We start from the raw sequence: 17,857 nt of genomic DNA on the forward strand, positions 1-17,857 counted from the left end.
GGGACGGAAAGGCCAAAGAGGTCGGTGTGTTTACCGGGGAAACTTCATCTCATAAGACCCCATTTCAGAACTGCAAGAAAAACAGACAACCAGAGTTACGTTATGAGATAACAGTTTGAATCAAGTGCAGAGAACGCAGCCAATGCAGGAAGCCAATCAGAGGCGGAGTGGGTGGAGTCTTGCAAGAAAAGCAGCGAGATCCATAATAATGTGGTGCTGGTCGGCAGATTTCTTTAACCTTTGAACAGAGCTAGGCTTGCTAGTTACCCATGTTTCCAGTCATTATGCAAAGTTGAGATAATGTCCCCTGGCCCTAGCTTATATTTAGTGTAGAGACATAAAAGCAGGATTGTTCTCATCTAATTCTCAGCAAAGCTTATTTCACCTAAATGTGGCTTTATTACTGGCCAAACAGTTAATTACAGTTCAGACACTCCAAGTAGAATACAGATTAATCACAAACTGACAATCCAGCACAGACTCTGTGAAGACAGAAAAAGACCTTCGGGGTTACAATGGAGCGGTTGTTACCTCTTAATCATCTCAGTCTATTTGCTCATGCATCAGAAGCTGCAGCTCATCATGGACAAATTGAAGGCGCTCAAGGTGGATTTCAGAAGCAGCAGGGCAGCCTATTTCCTTTTTATGGCACTGATATGATGGCAGTCAAATATACTGTCAGTTTAATGCTCAACCCACAGCATGCACCACATTACTTAAAGTGGGAGTGGTGGGAGGATTTGCTTAAATTTGTTGTGGAGCATCTTGGCATAGATTGAGTCATAAATCAATACATGATGGATTTATTGGATAAGGAGAAGGGAGAGGATGACAAGAAAGCCGACAATTAGTAGTAGTTAGATTATGATTGCCACACAAACAGGCAGACTGCCTGCATGCTGTCGGTGGCACAAAGGAATATGATAGGAATCAGTGCCAAGTTGCCAACAAGCATTTCTGTATCTTCTCCCTGGCTGTCTGCCATCCAAGACTAGCCTGAGGCTAGCAAAGAGTTGGATCAGAGAGGCAAAATAAGATGTTACTCACTGGATGCCATCAAATACTTGTCATATCGAGAGTTCAGCTCAGTTAATGAAGAGTTCATGATAACAACATGAAAGCATTGTTTTGGATGTTTTGGATTTTGTCCTGGTATTGATACCATGGAAACAACAGGGACTTTCCCACGGTCCTTGTCCCGCAACTGAATCCCTGTCCGTAAAATGGAAATTACAGTATGTTGATAACTGATTTAGTGTAGTGCATTTCAATAGAAGTATATCACAAGAATAGGTAGGTATTGTAGAGAAAATTGAAAAGATTGATGCCACTCTCATGTCTGTACACCATCTATTATGTACTAGCTTTGCTTAGTTTAGATTACCATAAAGCCTGGAAAACAGGGGCAACGGTTGTTTTTATTCTTCATTTTTTGTACGGCTCTAAAAAAAAAGACATTTAGTGTTAATTAGTATGCTTGGTGGACTTTGCTATCTCTAGACTAGTCTTGCATAGCCAGACCTGTCAACCATCCGGTCCTTGTGCTAAGTTACAAGGCTGTTGGCATTATTTAGCGTACAGACATGAGAGCTAACTCTCTGCAAGAGGTGAATCATATTTCCCAATCAATGATTCGTACTATAAAGCAAATTTATAGCATTGATTAAGAATGTAAAAAGTCTATTAGGAAAAAGCCACATGCAGCAGGGCCTGCTGTATTTCAATGAGGAATTCGTTCACTTTAATCACTTTACGCATTCACATCAGTGACATGTTTAGTTAAGTATTAGCCGTGTCTGCAACAGTTAAACCGGGGGCTGATGTCCTTATCTGCAGGAATGTTGATGTCTCAGGGTCAGAAAAGTCCATTAAGGGGCTGCAGAGAGGAGGAACATTCTTCACTCGCCTGGTGGACTCTATTCTGGAGCAGTGTTAGGTTTGACACACAAGCTGAGAGGAATGCCTAGCCTCTTTTCTGAAGGTGTGAGTCGCTGTATGGCATCAGACCTTACTGTGAAAGTTTTCAAACTGTGCCCGAGCTGCAGCGAGGCGTAGGAAAGGAGAGGTAGAGAGTGGAACAAGACCAAATACACTTCAGGGGCTCTCAGGCCCTGCCAAGCATGAGACAGATGTGATTTTATTCCCGAAAGTTTGCATGGTTGTGAGTTTGGCCCTCCTGTGTAAGCAAGAACAGCCACTGGCAGTCCACTTCCACCATTACAATACGGTGAGTATCACCAACCTGTTTTAATAAGACAGGGGAAAGACTGGGCAGTGCAGAATAAGGTGGGGGTTCAACAGGTAGGGCTGGTTTGAGGAGCCACACCCTACAGTAAATTCCAACAGAGCGCGTCCAGGATGGACCTACGAGGGCAGGGCATACAGTGCTAACAGCAGCTTAGTAGCATTCTATATACAATGCATGTTATCATGAAGGAATGAGTTCGTACAAAGAAGAGTTTAATCCTGCTGCAATTTTCTGTAATGACTGTGAAGTGATTTCACAAACCACGTTCACTATTAAAGCTTCACATGGGCTGGGTGGATGTGTACCGGACCATATCCCAACATGCACTGGACAGAGAAGCCCAAACCCAGATATAGTTTGTGTTTAATGAAACACATTCTGTTGAACAATCGCTTTTAGGACTCACAACACTCAGAGAGTTGAAGGAGCTAAAGTGCTACTGCTCAGAGGCAGAGTGAGGCACATTTTCCCCACAAAACTGCTACTGACTATAAACACGTAGTATGACTCATGGTTTTCCAAATTCTGAGTTTGTGTGGATGTGCCTTAGAGGGTAACAATTAACTTCAACAAAAGTGCATTCATCGCACCAACCATAAAAAAAGGCTGAAGTAACAATAAAACTAATGTTCTGTATGTTGCAATTAATAACTAATGTTGGGACGGGGAAAAGGCTCAGCAACAAGTGAAATGGATGAAAAAGGAAATATACAGTATGCATGCATCACAGATCGCATATTGCATTTATGTAATTTTAGCCACAGACCTACCTGAGTAACTCTCTATCTTATAAAAGTTATAAAAGTTAATTCCATGCTGCCACCAAAGGGCCGGTGTCCTGTACATCGTGAAGAGTGTATCAGATATGCTGCACGCCAACAAAGTGACAAATTTCAATAACAGGTTTGACAAATTTTCAAAGCCGCAGAGACACATCTGCTGCAGCTTGTGCAAGCCAAAACCACAGAGCCATCTATCACGTCAGTAATCATCTCAGTAAATGCAGATGCTTTCCTAAATGAACAGCATGAATCAGCAGACACTTTCTCAATATTTTGGCAAATCATAGACGCTTCATTAATGCGTCACTTTGGTGAAAACACGCAGCAAAGACGTTTGTCGACAGGTCATGGACAGCTGCTTTTAAAATGTTGAGTTCTTTTTATCAAATCTGTGTGATAGAAATTCATATGAAGCGTTTCTGTCCTACACTTTTCCCATATGAGAACACTGCCATCTAGAGGGCAGGAGCCATAATGGCTTGTCCTCAGGACAAAAACAGAACAGACTTTAAGTAGGCATCGCTGTGTTGTCTAATGTGCAGTATCTGAAGGTTTGTTGGTCAAGTGATTCAATCTCCATCGTCAAAATACCAAGATGTAAGAACTTTGTTATGGAGCATCCAATGTAAAGATAATTCTCAATTCTCATAGATATATTTGATCAATAGATCTCACTCATTAACCAAACATCTTGTATCTTCAGCAATATTAAATAAATATTTTTGGAAGGCACTTTCCAAAAGTGGATGTTTTGAGCTCCTTACTGCAAACTGAAAATAAAAGGATTTCCTATCCATTGTTGCTGAATAATGGATTGGATATTCAGATTACCAATACAACATGCATAATTCACTGTGCTATTGAGTCACTGCCTCGGTAGAAACCTGCATCAGATGTCAGGCAAAGGAGATAAAAGTGTGTGTCAGTGCAGGTATGTTTCCTCTTAACCCAGGATTCACACCGAATCAAGTCCATTACAACAGTACAAATACATTTCTCAATACAATTAAATGAAACAAATATGCTATTTATTCATTGCTTATTTGTTGTGGTTGACACAAATACGAAAATTACCACCTCAAGGTTGTATAAGGTTGCCTCTGTTTTGGTTATAAAATGTCATCACTGCATCATTTTATCCTACTAGACTTTTGTGTGAAATTTGTCTTAATTAGGGTGTAAATTCTTGCGTTCTGGTCTAAAATGTCCAGTTTTTTTTTGTATGATCACTGACCTCGCCCTTTGACCACCAAATTCTTATCAGTTCATTCTTGGAATGCATTCTGGTTTCACTCGTAGGTGGAGTAATCTAGACCAATTACATTTGAGCATGCATGTGGAGAGCAAAAGAGGTGGAACCTCAGCAATCTTTTAAATCTCTCTGCATTCATATGCTGATAAACAAATTAAACAATCCACTCACTGATGTCGTATCTCAACTCCATTCTCGTGTCTGAACCTGCAAGCAGACTGTAAACAATGACCAGTGCAATGAAGACGAAGTCTGTCTTGGCACGTGTATCGGCTGGCTACACCAGAAGCCAGAAAACACTGACCGTTGCCATTAGAGGCTAAATCGTTGTCAGACAATAATCGATGGATACTGAGATTGGTTCATCCTCGAGTCTAAGTGGATGTCGGAAAATCTGAAAACATAATGCCTCTGGCCACAGCTGTGGCAAGCGCAGAGGCATAAAAACTGCTGACTGCTACCAAGTTTAAGGCCCTTTGAACAGTTTAACACCAAACCTCAACCATAAAATTTCTTTAAAAGCTGTACTGCACTTAAAATCATAGAAGACACAGCAAAGCAAGTCATTTATTATCACTTTAATTTTATAGGGGAACCACAAGTACTTTAAAAGAAGGTTATACAGCGCTGTACATTTGGGAGTAGTACTGACAGACTTGATAGTCATATCTTCTCCCGTTAAATACTATTCATTTAAATGTTCTATAATCTTATAATGATACAGTGATACAATAAAAGCTTGTGTAACTGGTCCTGCAGCTTTTCTGATATGTCGATATCATTTTTGTTGGGACTGTTATTTCCTTGTATTTTTTCCAAAAAAGGAAAATAAAAGTTATGATCAAAAACCATACGACAGGCAGAAACTGCCAGGCTGTAATCCTGTATGACTCCCAATTCACTCACACAATAGAGAGAAAGAGAGACAGAGAGAGGGAGGAGGGAAAAAAAGAGATACAATTTTCATGTTCTGAAGGCTGGTCCGTGATGGAGATGGGCATCAGTTCATAGTGAGGAGCAGAGAAGCACAAGATATATTTTGCCCTTCCTGCAGCCTCGACTCTTACTCTGCCCGGCCATCAACCCGCTCGAAGGCTCACTTCCATAGCTGTGTGCTCAGAGTCTGGCCAGATCCAGCGGCGGCCCATCCACCCATAGCTGACGGAGGCTGACCGAAGGCCATCTGGCCACCTGCACCATTAAGGGCCAACCCTGACATCTGCTGATTCACCTGAGGATGGAGGAGAGATCTGAATTAACATCAGAACCTGTGTATAACCTTTTCCAGTCACATTACAGAGTCAAACCTGCTTAGAAACATTATGTAGTACGAGCTTCTACACAGCTCCTGTTTTAAAGTTCTGTTTTGCTGCCATCTGGTGGCCGCCGGATGCTCTGCCCAAACTATGCACAGTTAAGCGCTTCACAATGCAATATTGTGCAATGCATCATCACAGCTGGGTGTGGTCACAAGTGAAACAACTCAGACGTGTCACACACCTGAACACACCCTCAAAACACAAGGTTTTGTGTCAAGTTCCTTCTTAAATAACCTCTAACAATGTCAACCTACCTGACCCATGTTCCACTGAGCCTGCTGCCCAGGCTGGATGGCGTACATGCCCTGAGCAGGCACCATGCCCGCAGGCATGGCCCCGCCCTGTGGTCCCATCATCCTTGGTGCCATGCCCATCACACCGGTGGCTGGCGCATTCCCCATGAAGCCATTAGGCATCGTCATCCCAACCATCATGCCTGGACTGGGTCCCATCATGGCTGTCCCGCTCTGAGCCATCATGGCACCCATGACGGTTGTAGGTGGCATGGCCGTGCCCATGCCAGGGAAGGCCTGATAACCAGCAGTGGCCTGGACAGGAAACTGCATCTGGGAGGGCCCCATGAACATGCCAGCTATGGAGGGAAGAAAATATTATGTATACATGCAGAATTTCAGTATTTTAATGTGTAAAGGATTTCCAGATCTAGCCAAGTCTTTAGTCTTTAAGGAGCCGGTTTGTTCAGCAGGAAGTTAGTAAAGCTCTGTGGGACTGTGTAGCCTTCATTTGTTTACATTTTAGCAAAGTAACACATCAAAAGTATGTCAAATTAGCAATTAGCAGGTCCTGCTTGCGATGTATCCAGGTCGGTACAGACAACTATCACTGGATTATCTTTGATACAAAAACATAAGACATATAAAAATATGATGATTGTTAGATCTTAAAAAAAGACTTTTTAACTCCCTGATGAAGGCTGGATGCCGAAACACGTTGGAGTTGGACCATCCCAGTACAATAAAGGCATTTCAATAGTTTAAAGGAGAGTGTGTGGACTTTTCCTCACGTCTACATGCATCCATATCCAAAGATCAACTCTAACAAACTCCATTTGAGTCCAGAAAGTGCTCCTACCCTTATATTTGTTCTTGTTCAGCAGCTTATGCTGAGACAATATTTAACATAAGAAACATTCTCAGTTCTCAAGCTATCAAAAAGGTGATGTGGATAAGACATTATAATAAATGAGACATTACAATGCAAGAAGTATTTCACATTGTTTCCAAACATTTGCATCCTCACCAGCAGGGGCCTGTTGGGACATGCTGTTGGTTCCATACAGGGACAGGATGGAGTCCTTGGACAGGGGCTTCTTGGCCATGTCGTCAGTTTTAGTGGTGCTACTGCTGTCACTGAACAAGTCCAGGTCTCCCTGCCCTGACCCAGAGCTGGCAGCTCCTCCGGCTGGTCCTGCTGCTGCTGGAGCTTGTGTCGGAGTGCTCGCCATGTTACTGGAGCTCACCTGAAAGGAGGAAACAGATCCCCACTTTTTGAAGACGTGATAAAGGAATGAAATAAGAGTGATTCACTTTATTCAACATGCTTTTCAACAAATTATCATCAACAAAGCTTCCATAATTAAATATGTGACACATACTGATACTTCTCACATAGCTGTGAGCCTGAGCAGGGCGTGAGAGCAAGTTTACGACCGTGTTACCATACTGGCCCTCAGCCATCAGCTGCCGTTTGCCAAATTTGACAGAAGGGTTTTCATTTTTTATTCATTTATACACGGGGTGATAATAGCCTGTCCTCTATAATAATGCCCCATATTTCAACTGTGGCCTGATGGCAGGCTGTTGGTACTGTAGCAGGTACAGATATAAGGCTTGGTGATCAGTGATCTTCTATAACCCACAACAGCAATAACACAGTGATATCATGAGTATATGTTTTACATAACCCAAATGTTATTTTATGGTTTTAAATAAGTTTTCCAGGGGCTCAACTTCATTGTTTCGTAAAAATAAAAAAGCCAGTGATAGAGAAATGTAGCAGCAGGGTAATTTACAACACAGGCCAAAAAATGACTTTATGCAGAGCATTTTATCTTCTGTAGATTCAGTAAGAAAAAGAGAAGTTGGGCTTTTGGAAGCACAACAATAAACAATATTAAAAAGCAAACCATTAGCGGATTCATTGAATAGTCATTTATCAGAGGATAAATCAATAACGATTTTCGTAATGGATAATACGTTTTTCAAGCATTACTGTTTATATCACTGTAAAGTATCTATCATTCATTACCATTTTTACATTGAATGATTAATGATTAAAACTCAAATTAATTGAAAATTAAAGTAATCACTGTCAGCCGCCCTGTTTAAAATGATTGCCTCATTAGCTGCATTCATTTTCTGTTTCTCTTTCACTGTCTCCCAGTATTGGTGTTGTTGATCTTGATGATTATCATTTGACTTTATATCTTTTACTGCACACTTCATTTCAGTTTTACAACTGGACAACCATTACTGTCAAGCCCTCCTTAGAAATATTGAGAAATCAGCACCAAATCCAGTCAAAGTCTTTGTTTGGCTTTACCTGAGAAAACTGAGCTGCTGATGTGGACGCGGGGAGGGGGTTGGACACCATGGGGCCGAATATATCCAGGTCGTTGTTGTTCTGGCTTGTGCTCGTGCTACCATTGTTAGTTGATGCAGCTGTTGGTGTGTCTGTGACAGAAAGGTAGAAAAACCGGCTTGACAGGTGGAAAAGATGCGTACTCAGTTAGCAAAAACAACCCTGAGGGCCTATTTCAGCAGAACGCAGAAGAACTCACTGATGATTCCTTAATGATATTCTACCTGAATTCACTGAGAAATTATGAAAGATCATAAATAAAATCCCAATACAATATGTAATTGCTGTGAAAAGTGCTGTAAAACAGAGAGCGTGTTTGCTAATGTGAGAATATGTGCTGTCTTTGTATTTATTTAACTGCAGAGACCTCCCACAGCTGCAAAACAGCTCACACATTAAGCTAAATGGTTAGTACAATAAAAAATTAATCAGCTTACCCTTATTAGCTCATTGGCCACAAAACAAAGATAACAGTAAATTCAAATAATGCAATGCCCCTCCACGCCAATCAGTAGCATAAATGTGTCGTTTTCTTTTAAACTGTAAATGAAATTTCTGTAATGAAGTGATAGCAAACATTATTCCTCTGACATTCAACCACGCGCACAAAACATATACAGAAATCAGTGGACGAACAATAACCTGTAGTTCGAGCCAATGTTTGACCACGAGAACAACTCATTTTAATGGAAGCAAAACTGTCTTTATTTACACAAAACTGCCACCAGTAATCCAGCACTTGATCTATGAGTAAGCCGAAGTCTTGAAAACCAAAATCACCTCACAGGAATCGCTCAGCTGTGATCAGGTGTTGCCTCTTTTAATGATGCATGATCAAACTGCCTCTTCAAACCCTCTTCATCTAACCCGTTTCCTGCGCACTATTTTACTGTTAGTTCCTTGTAGTATTTAACATCGATCCTTCAGAAAGAGTCCAAATCTAGACGTAAAAAAAAAACCACGAAGCTACAAGTGAGTCACAAACCTCAGTGACTGAGTCAGCAGCTTTAGCGTTTCCTCTAACTGCCTCAAAAATAAAAGTCTTGTATTTAATGTTTTGCAACTACAGAGCAGCAGGATAATTTTATAGTTCACATTAACAGCATCTTAAAATAACAATAGACTTAGTTACAGCTGATGAAGACAGAACGGCAGATGTGAGATTGGTTAGTCTGCTGCCTGTTAGATGAAAGTGACAGGGGAATCACACTCACTCATATGTTACTGTTGAGTGCTAGAAACTGAAAAGGGGAACACACTGAGGTTTTTTTTTTAGACATGAAGCTTTCTCCTTCTCACTTCTTTATTAATACACATCGAGACAACAGGTTTATAGTGACGACAGGAGCTGAAGACGGACAGTCATTGTTTTACTGGGCCAACATGTCGGTTCAGTGCAGTTTTCCCCTGACGTGATAACGCGCTGAAGAGGTATACAATCACAGCATCAGCATGCTACAGCAACCAGCTACAGTTAACCTGCACTCATCAGATATAAAGGAAAAATCCAATACACTGTGGATCCTAGATGCCATATACATACTAATTAACTTTGTAAATATCAGTAATCAAGAATTAACTGCACTGTATGCCCATTACAACTAAAACTCACTGCTCAACCAGTTTATAGTCTTCAATCATTTATTCCATCTGCACAACTGGTAATAACAAGTAAACCATTACAAGCTGAATCCTGATTTAGCCTGATCCCATTAATATCTCAGTCAGCACATTTCAGATGACTTTTATCTTCCAGTAACGCAAGAAGTGCACAGAAACTCACCGAGGCCTAGTAGGTTCACAGAAGGTTCTGAAGTCTTAGCGGGGCTGATTTTGGGAACTGGCCTGGACTCTTCGTTCTTTAAAAAGAAGTTAAAATAAACAAAACAAGCAGATCAAACTCCATATGGGACAAAACCAATGCTGAGGAGCATGTTTGTACAGCTCTAGTGTCAAAGTGTGTGAGATACCTACCTTGTTGTAGGATGACACCTTGCTACCTCTGTCCGGCTCTTTCTCTTTCTTACCATCTTTCGGCTGGAAAATAAAAAAGATAACTAAAAGTAAACCACAGAACAACTGATGCCAGCTTCAACTGCTCCTCTGTAAAAGCATGTGAACTGATTTAAAAGTGATACGTACACTGCTCCCATTGGTCACATTCTTGCTGTAGTATTTCTTCTTCTCATATTTATCCCTGATGAAGAATTCCACAGCTCTGAGATCAGAGTTAAAGGAAAACAAACAGGCCTAAACAAATGACTTGTTTACATAGTATGAGGCGTTCAAGTTCCTCTATGTGTGCGCGCTGATTGTGAAGGATACTGGTCTGTTTGAGGTCTTCTGAAGCTTTCTGGAAGGTTAGCCTCATAAAGCTGCCTGGCCCTGGTGTTACCCATATCCTGTATACTCTGAAAGAGGAAACACAGCCGGGTCATGTAACAACTTTTCTTTAGTCAAATTAAAGCACTTTTCAAGCATTTCCAGCGACTTACATCTGTGGTAAATGATATATTTATACCCATATATACACTTAAAATGATTCTTTCACTTCATCATATAAATGTGATGTTACTGAGCTATAAACAACCAATATTTTTCTTTTGTGATAGCATACTACTAAGGCTGACCATGCCGCGCCAATATAGAACTATTATGAAACTAGTGCAGTTTTCAAGGATTTCCAGCACCCGTGCGAACACTGATAAAAGCATGCCGAAATATTTCAAGGGGCACTCCACTGAATTTACATGACTTTTAGTTTGCTCTTAATGGGGAATACTACCTAGTAGCCAGTCAAAGAAGTGGTATGAAGTCCTCTGCGGCTTTCTCACATATAACCCAGAAAATAACCCAGATGATGTCATCAGGGTTATGACAGGATGGGTTTATAGCTCAAACCCTTTATAGTAAGCCTGTGGAGTCTGTGGAAGGCTGGGGGATATAGATTTAGGTCCAGTCGCCTTGGACGACCGACCTCGCCGATGTAACCGTTTTAACAATTTTGCATTAAAAAGTGCCCAGTCATCGTGCGCCATTAGGATCCATGCTGCAGCTTTCAGAAAAGGGGTTTCCAGTTGTAATTATGACTTGGATGCTCATGTTAACAGTCATTTGCAAGTTGAAAACTGGTAATTATGGTTACTTCAAAATGACATAAAGGCGGGACACTAACACACACCATCAATTTGCATTATGGGAAGTGTTGGACCCAGTATGTTTGAAGCTTGGCCGCACTAGGCACTAAAAGCAAGGCTCTACCAACCTCTGCTGCACAGGATTTGAACATTGTGTGTTTAATTTGTCTCTCTCAAGTTGATTAAGGTGCGGTGTTAAATTATTGCGGTGTTATAACCCTTCACAGTGTGAGGCATTGAGCTAGAAAGTCTGGCTGTCAATAGAGGACAGATGCCTTCAAGTGAAAGTATGCCGTAATCAATCTTCTCATGTTACATACAAATAAGACTTGGCAATAATGTGCCAGTGAGGTTACTGCTTTAATATTCATGAGATAAAAGGGATCTTCGTCTGTGTGTAGACCAAAGAACAGGAACAAGAAAACAGTACCTGGATTTGTTCTGAGGTCCATTGGTCCAGGTTGACTGACTTCACTCTGGATATGTGTACCCCCAGGTTCCTGTGGATGCCAGCACACCGGATGCAGATAAATACTCCCAGATTCCAAGATGCCCATCTTGGACCTGACAAAGCAAGAAAACCAGATTGTTACTTGAACATGGAGAGATGTCTGAAGAAACACATATACATGCACGATCATGCAGTGACTTAAAGTGCCAAAAACAGGCTCTGCATTCTTGAACAATGAGCTAACTTGAAAACTTGTCAAGTTGCTCTGAAGGACCTGCTGTTCAACCAGCCCGCAGCTGAGCTGAAGGCGGCGGCGAGGGAGAGGCACTGTGTGGAGCTTATGTAGGTTTACAGAAGTTAGCTTGCTAGTTAGCCACTTAGTTTAGCTTAAGGGGAAGAGATGTCAGCTGACTAGCCTGAGCCAGATACACACTAGCGAGTTAGCTTAGCGACGCTAACCAACGCAGATGCTACATTGTTAGTTAGCTTTAGCGGCGGACTCTGGCTGAAAATGTGGACTTTGAACAGCAACCGTGGAAAAAAATCGACAGTGTGAATGTCGCACCTTTCGCCTCGCAGTCGGCGCAGTACTTGTTGTCTTCCTCTCTCAGCATTTTGGACAGGATGGCCTGGTGCTGCTCGTTGAGTTTCTGGGCCTTCTCTCTCTCCGAGCGGGTCGTCATATTCGCGGCTTTTGGTGTACTTCTTTACTAAAAAGATCTCCGGTTCAATCAGTCGTAAGTCGAAAGAAGTTTCTCATAAAAGACCATAATCAGAGGGATGAACGCCTCCGAGTGGGATATGAAAACACCCGGAACCGGAATCCCTTCTCCGCCCACAGGAATTCTAACGCTGACGCGGCGGCCGCACCGGATTGGTCGACAGTTCTGACGTCGTCTGACGCACAGTTTCTTATGAATTAAGTTTGAACATTTTCATAAAAAATTACGATCTGCTCTAAATGTTTACCCACCAACCCCCCATTGATAATTCTGACTGAAAAGATGCCAACTGGTGACCTAGATAACCAATCATCACTGATTATATGGGTTTTATTTTTTTCCCTGAACACAACACCACATCTACTGTCCCCAACTTTATTAAACATGGACAATAAAAATATATACACAATTTACATATATACAGTACACTATTGGGGTACATGAAGGCATCAGAGATTTGTTTTGTTATTGATGGTTAAAGCTTGCTGGTGAAAATAGGATGAAAGAAAATGGTATGTAGTTAAAAAAATACTTTCAACTCCATTAAGCATTAACATGAAATTTACATTAAAAACCAACTAAGAAAATGTTTTGAATACTTTCATAACTTAAATGTAGGTGTTTTTAAAAGACCCGTGGTTACTCTACATCCAAAACTGCTCTTAACCTAAAAACATAAATGAAGCCTTGGTTTAATAGACATATACAGACAGTACATCACTATATCTGTTGCTTTCCCAGCACAGTTAGTTCTCATATCAGCTTACATAAATATACATAATGACAGCACTATACAAGCAGGATCAAATTAGAAACACTAGCAGATAAGTGGTGCTTGAGATGCCTAATGCACCACTGACTCAACAAAATGTTTCCAGGCGGATCTTGAAGTTATTCTCTTGGTGCCTCACTGCAATGCCATAGCGGAGCAGCATCTCTACGTAGGCCGGCCAGAACGTGTTGTCTATCGTCACGTAGGGATCGTGTGGTGTGTTCAGGACCTTGTTCATGAGAAGCTAGACAGAGGAAGACTCGGGTTAAGTAAAGGTGCAAGATGATACAGCTTATAAAGGGACGCAGGCTGGCATTTAGACAGACTATGTATGACTGTTTCTATTTGACAATACACACTGGAAAGAGGTGCATCACAATATTGTTTTTTGCACACAGCACTATAACTAGTATTTTCAAAAGCATTTGAGAATGAGCCATTACAATGATGTAGATTACAACCTGACTATAACACATGTGCAGCACTTAGGGTTGGCAGAATTGACTGCTAGAGTTGACGGCCGTTGACTTTAATGACCTCATGCCTGTAATATGACTGTCCGTAGTTCTGTAATTCAAGAGGACCAGGGCTGGTGGGGACTGTGATTTAACTACTCACATCTTCACTGTGTAGTCTTGGTATTTATAAATGTCACTACAGCAACAAGCAACAATAAACACATGAAGCTCCTTCTTCCCAAAAGGCATTTTTCAGGTGAAAAGACACCAAAACTATTTTAAAAGAGAAAGATTTTTCACCGACCATTCTGATTAAATTTGCGATACTGGTGTTCACTTGAGAAATTTGGATTTGGTTTCTTAGTCAGGCTCCCAAATTATAATAGGCTCTTTCGACATTCAAATGCAGAAACGCAGAAAAGAAAAGGCACGGGTGTAAAGGTGCATGTACAGTACTGAGGGTCCTGAAACTGGCTTATATTAAATACATAGCTCTGTTAATAATGTGATTAATGATAATATGACAAAATAACTGCTATAAAAAAGGACCTGCATCCTTTAAAGGACTTGACCTATGAAGTTGCATGCCACAACACAGTTAATGAAATTGTCACTACCATCAAGCACTGTGCTGTATAGTTTAGGAGTTTTTTAACACTATAAAAGTATTTGTCTTGTTTAAGTAGTAACTATTAAAATTATCTTGTTTCCCAAACTTCTTTGGTTAAGAAAAGTGTACCATGACATTTTCAAATAAGCAGATTTGAGTTCTATAAATGTAGAATGGAATCCTGCTGATGAAGGTTCACCGATGCACCGTTGTTGCATCCTGGACAATTATGATTGGTTTAAAGAAATACAAACAACTCAGAAGTCTAGCATCTGCTAGGACTTCCGACGCTAAATATACATTTTACATATTTTTATGATATTTTTCATTCTATATTTATGATTCTTGACTTTTGTACTACTTTTTTTTCTCTTAGTTTCTATATTTTGACCATTGTGCACCAGAAAAGCAAGGCAGCTTCACTGTATGTGAAAACCTTCTTGGCAATAAACCAGTTTCTGATTCTGATTTCTATAGTATAGTATATTTGTTTATCTTAAAGCAAGAGAAAAACTCATTGCACATCTAAGCTAATTATTTAGTTAAATAAAACCAACCTCAAGGATTTCATTCAGGGAAATCAAGTCTTCATTCAACTCTTGGGTCACGTTCTGAAAATGAAAATGCAACATGGTAAGCTGCATCGGAGTGGCAACAGCATGGCTTTTATATGTAAACAGGTTGTAAAAGCACAGATGATCGTTAACAGGTCACTGCACCTTCTTCTTCTTGTTTGTACTGGGTTCATTCTGAGGGTGAGGGACGTGCTTCTCCAGTACGTCCCCCAGACACGCCATCAGCCTTTCCTGGTATTCCTTCATTTTCTGGATTTTAGCCTTAGTGTCCTGCAGTACACTGTGGAATACACGCACAGACGCAAGTTTGATTTAAATATATTCACAAACATTCATTTTCAATAATATCATAGTTTTGCCTTTGCCTTCAAACTCACCCAAGATCTGATATTTTCTCCTTTTCTGTTTTCATTCTCTCAACATGATCAGTGGCAGCCATCAGCGCCTGTGTCTTCTCCTCCAGCCACTTCTGTTCACTAAAAAAACCCAACAAACTTTTAGATCAGTGTGCAGAGCAAAACCGATGAAAAGGCTCTCTCTTCCCTTCAGTTCTGATAAAGCATGCCATGAGGAAGGACAGTAAGTGTATATCTAAAGGGTTACATACAGTTCCTTAGTTTCTCTCAGATTCTCTCTCTTTGCTTCGTAGCAAGAAACAACCATCTCAAGTTCAGAGCACAGCTTGAGCATCTGTGGAAAACAAGTTGGAAAATGGACTGCATAACTGGGGCAATACAGTTAAATAAAGAATTTTAATAAGAGGCTACTGCAACATTAAATGCTGCATTTTAAACACTGACATACCTCCTCTTTTCCAGCTTGAAGTAAAATTTCTGAATTTTCTGCCAGCACTGGATGGAGCAACATAAACAAAAAAATCAATGCATACAGTAGAAAAAATACTAAAATTTGATTTGATTGCCTGTAATCAGAATTTGATACAAATCACAAAATCTAAAATTAAACCTTCACAACAATTTCACACCAGACTAAATGGTTGCTTCTGAATATGGAACAACATTAAACTCTAACTGTGGCATTAAACTGTGGTGCTGATTTGCACTATTTATACTTCAGTTGTAAATACTTACAGTACATCACATTATGGTTATGGTGTCTATCACAGTGTGATTGGAGGACTTACGTTTCGGCTCCACTGTCAGCCACTGCTTCAGTTCTGCTTCTGTTGCCATCAGTCGATTTACTGACTATGGGAGATAAAATTGATATTCAGAAGTTAAAGGAACATAAAAACAAAACACACTTTAGAAGGAGGATTAAGTCATTGATTACTTATTGACTTAAGGTATTTAAATACTGTATCATATTTTTTAAATGAAAAACAAAGTGCATAAGAACATTTTTAAGAGCAAAAAAAAAAGTTTTTTTGACAAAGCTTTTTTGAGACATCGTTGTGAGGATACTACAAAGACACAGAGCATCATCTCACCTGCTCTGTTGGATTCTCACAGCAATCTGGTTCACTCAGTATGATCTCATTCTGAAGCTGCAACACAGAGAGACACAGTCTGCAGTTTGTACAGTCTTTCCACATCCAGTGACTTGTTAGAATGGACAGGGTGACTCGTCAGGTTCAAACATGACTTTACCTTTTCCAGCTGAGCAAACTGATCCTCACACCTGTCCATCAGCTCACTCCAAGCGGCCTCTGACATCTCTGCTGCTGCCTGGTCGCTGGGATTCACCTCAGCCTGAACACAGAAAAATAAACACAGTGTAAATAAAAGGTGTTGAGTTGAATTTGGATATATATTCAGTGGTGGGTGAAGTCATCAAATACCTCAGTTAAAGTACCACACTGTAAAAATACATAATGACGAGCAAAAGTCATGCAGTGAAAACGTTACTTAGGTAATAAGTATATGGCAAATATATTCAAAGTATTTAAAATCCCCTGTGAATGTACTATTATATATCATTACAATATTAGTAGAGATGCATTCATGTAAAAGCAGGATTTTACTGGTTGGTTTAAGTGATTCAAGCTCATTTTCAACTATTAATTTTCTGTCAATCGACAAATCCTTTTAGCTGCACTTATATAGTAGTATATACTATTGGGAAGTTTAATGTACAACAAATATGTTTTGTTGCAGGAATCTTAACTAAGTAACGTAACTTAAGCTGTCAAATAAATGCAGTGGAATAAAAAGTACAATATTTCTCTTCCCCGAGAGAGTGTGTTGGAGCAGAAGTAGAAAGTGGAAATGAATAGAAAAAAACTCAAGTAATATATCAAGTACTTCAAATGTGTGCTCATGTACAGTACTGTGTAATTATACTTAGTTGCATTCCACCACTCGATATGTATTTACATATAATACATTAGTGAGTGCAGCTCAGATAAAGTCAGCACAGTGATGGGTTAGGTCTTATAGCTAGTTTACGGTACTTTACGGTAGCAGGATATATTCTCGGTAATGGGCGCAAAAACACGTCAAACTAAATTATTGTGTACATATCTGCACAACAGGGGGTAGCTAAAGAGCGTGTAGTCTTACCATATTTTGTATTTTTCGCAGTTTTGCCTCCACGAAGCGGACAACAACAACAACAGACCGCGGAGCTACAACAGGCAACAGACGCTTCCTTTTCAAAATACCGCCAACATTGATGACGTAACGTCTGCGACAGACGGAGTGCTGAGGAGCGCCGATGCTGCGCAGGACTGCGCAGGTGCGGTGAGTGCAGTTTGTTAGTGAGCTCCTCGTAAGTAAGGCATAAATTAAAATTGTAGGTTCGGTTCCGAACACATTACTGTTATCCATCCTGAAAACACAGCAGCAACTTTAAAGAGTAACTCCACTAATTTTACACATTAAAGTGTGTTTACAGGTATTGGCAAGTACAACTGCTGCATATGTGACAGACGTAGGCTAATATAAAACCTTTTGTGGCTACAGAGGAAG

At 40.4% G+C, this 17,857-nt stretch overlaps 2 protein-coding genes across 2 annotated transcripts; both read right to left on the reverse strand.

The window, feature by feature from the left end:
* Positions 1 to 4,845: 4,845 nt before the first annotated feature.
* On the reverse strand, positions 4,846 to 12,635 carry LOC311267784 (stromal membrane-associated protein 1-like). Its single transcript, XM_084371014.1, has 10 exons — positions 12,356 to 12,635; positions 11,770 to 11,903; positions 10,528 to 10,613; positions 10,345 to 10,420; positions 10,177 to 10,239; positions 9,986 to 10,061; positions 8,164 to 8,294; positions 6,862 to 7,081; positions 5,856 to 6,193; positions 4,846 to 5,513 (listed from the first exon to the last, which is right to left on the reverse strand). Exons 1-10 carry the CDS (start codon positions 12,471 to 12,473, stop codon positions 5,379 to 5,381), a joined length of 1,377 nt encoding a protein of 458 aa, XP_084227140.1. The 5' UTR covers positions 12,474 to 12,635; the 3' UTR covers positions 4,846 to 5,378.
* Positions 12,636 to 12,873: 238 nt separating this feature from the next.
* On the reverse strand, positions 12,874 to 17,552 carry cenpk (centromere protein K). Its single transcript, XM_084371111.1, has 10 exons — positions 17,450 to 17,552; positions 16,538 to 16,639; positions 16,378 to 16,434; positions 16,072 to 16,135; positions 15,732 to 15,778; positions 15,535 to 15,617; positions 15,305 to 15,403; positions 15,072 to 15,207; positions 14,910 to 14,963; positions 12,874 to 13,528 (listed from the first exon to the last, which is right to left on the reverse strand). The coding sequence occupies exons 1-10, from the start codon at positions 17,450 to 17,452 to the stop codon at positions 13,373 to 13,375; spliced, it is 801 nt and encodes a 266-aa protein (XP_084227237.1). The 5' UTR covers positions 17,453 to 17,552; the 3' UTR covers positions 12,874 to 13,372.
* Positions 17,553 to 17,857: the final 305 nt, after the last annotated feature.

This window comes from Pagrus pagrus (genome assembly GCF_965226575.1).
Source record: "Pagrus pagrus genome assembly, chromosome: 2".
NCBI classification, from domain to species: Eukaryota; Metazoa; Chordata; class Actinopteri; order Spariformes; family Sparidae; genus Pagrus; species Pagrus pagrus.

Coding starts and splice junctions, on each gene's coding strand:
- LOC311267784 (XM_084371014.1), bottom strand. CDS start 12,473: ATGACGACCCGCTCGGAGAGAGAGAAGGCCCAGAAACTCAACGAGCAG. Junction 11,904..12,355: donor CGCCGACTGCGAGGCGAAAG/GTGCGACATTCA, acceptor TTGCTTTGTCAG/GTCCAAGATGGGCATCTTGG. Junction 10,240..10,344: donor ATGTGACCAATGGGAGCAGT/GTACGTATCACT, acceptor TTTATTTTCCAG/CCGAAAGATGGTAAGAAAGA.
- cenpk (XM_084371111.1), bottom strand. Junction 16,435..16,537: donor AGTTTGCTCAGCTGGAAAAG/GTAAAGTCATGT, acceptor TCTGTGTTGCAG/CTTCAGAATGAGATCATACT. Junction 13,529..14,909: donor CCCTGAATGAAATCCTTGAG/GTTGGTTTTATT, acceptor TCCTCTGTCTAG/CTTCTCATGAACAAGGTCCT.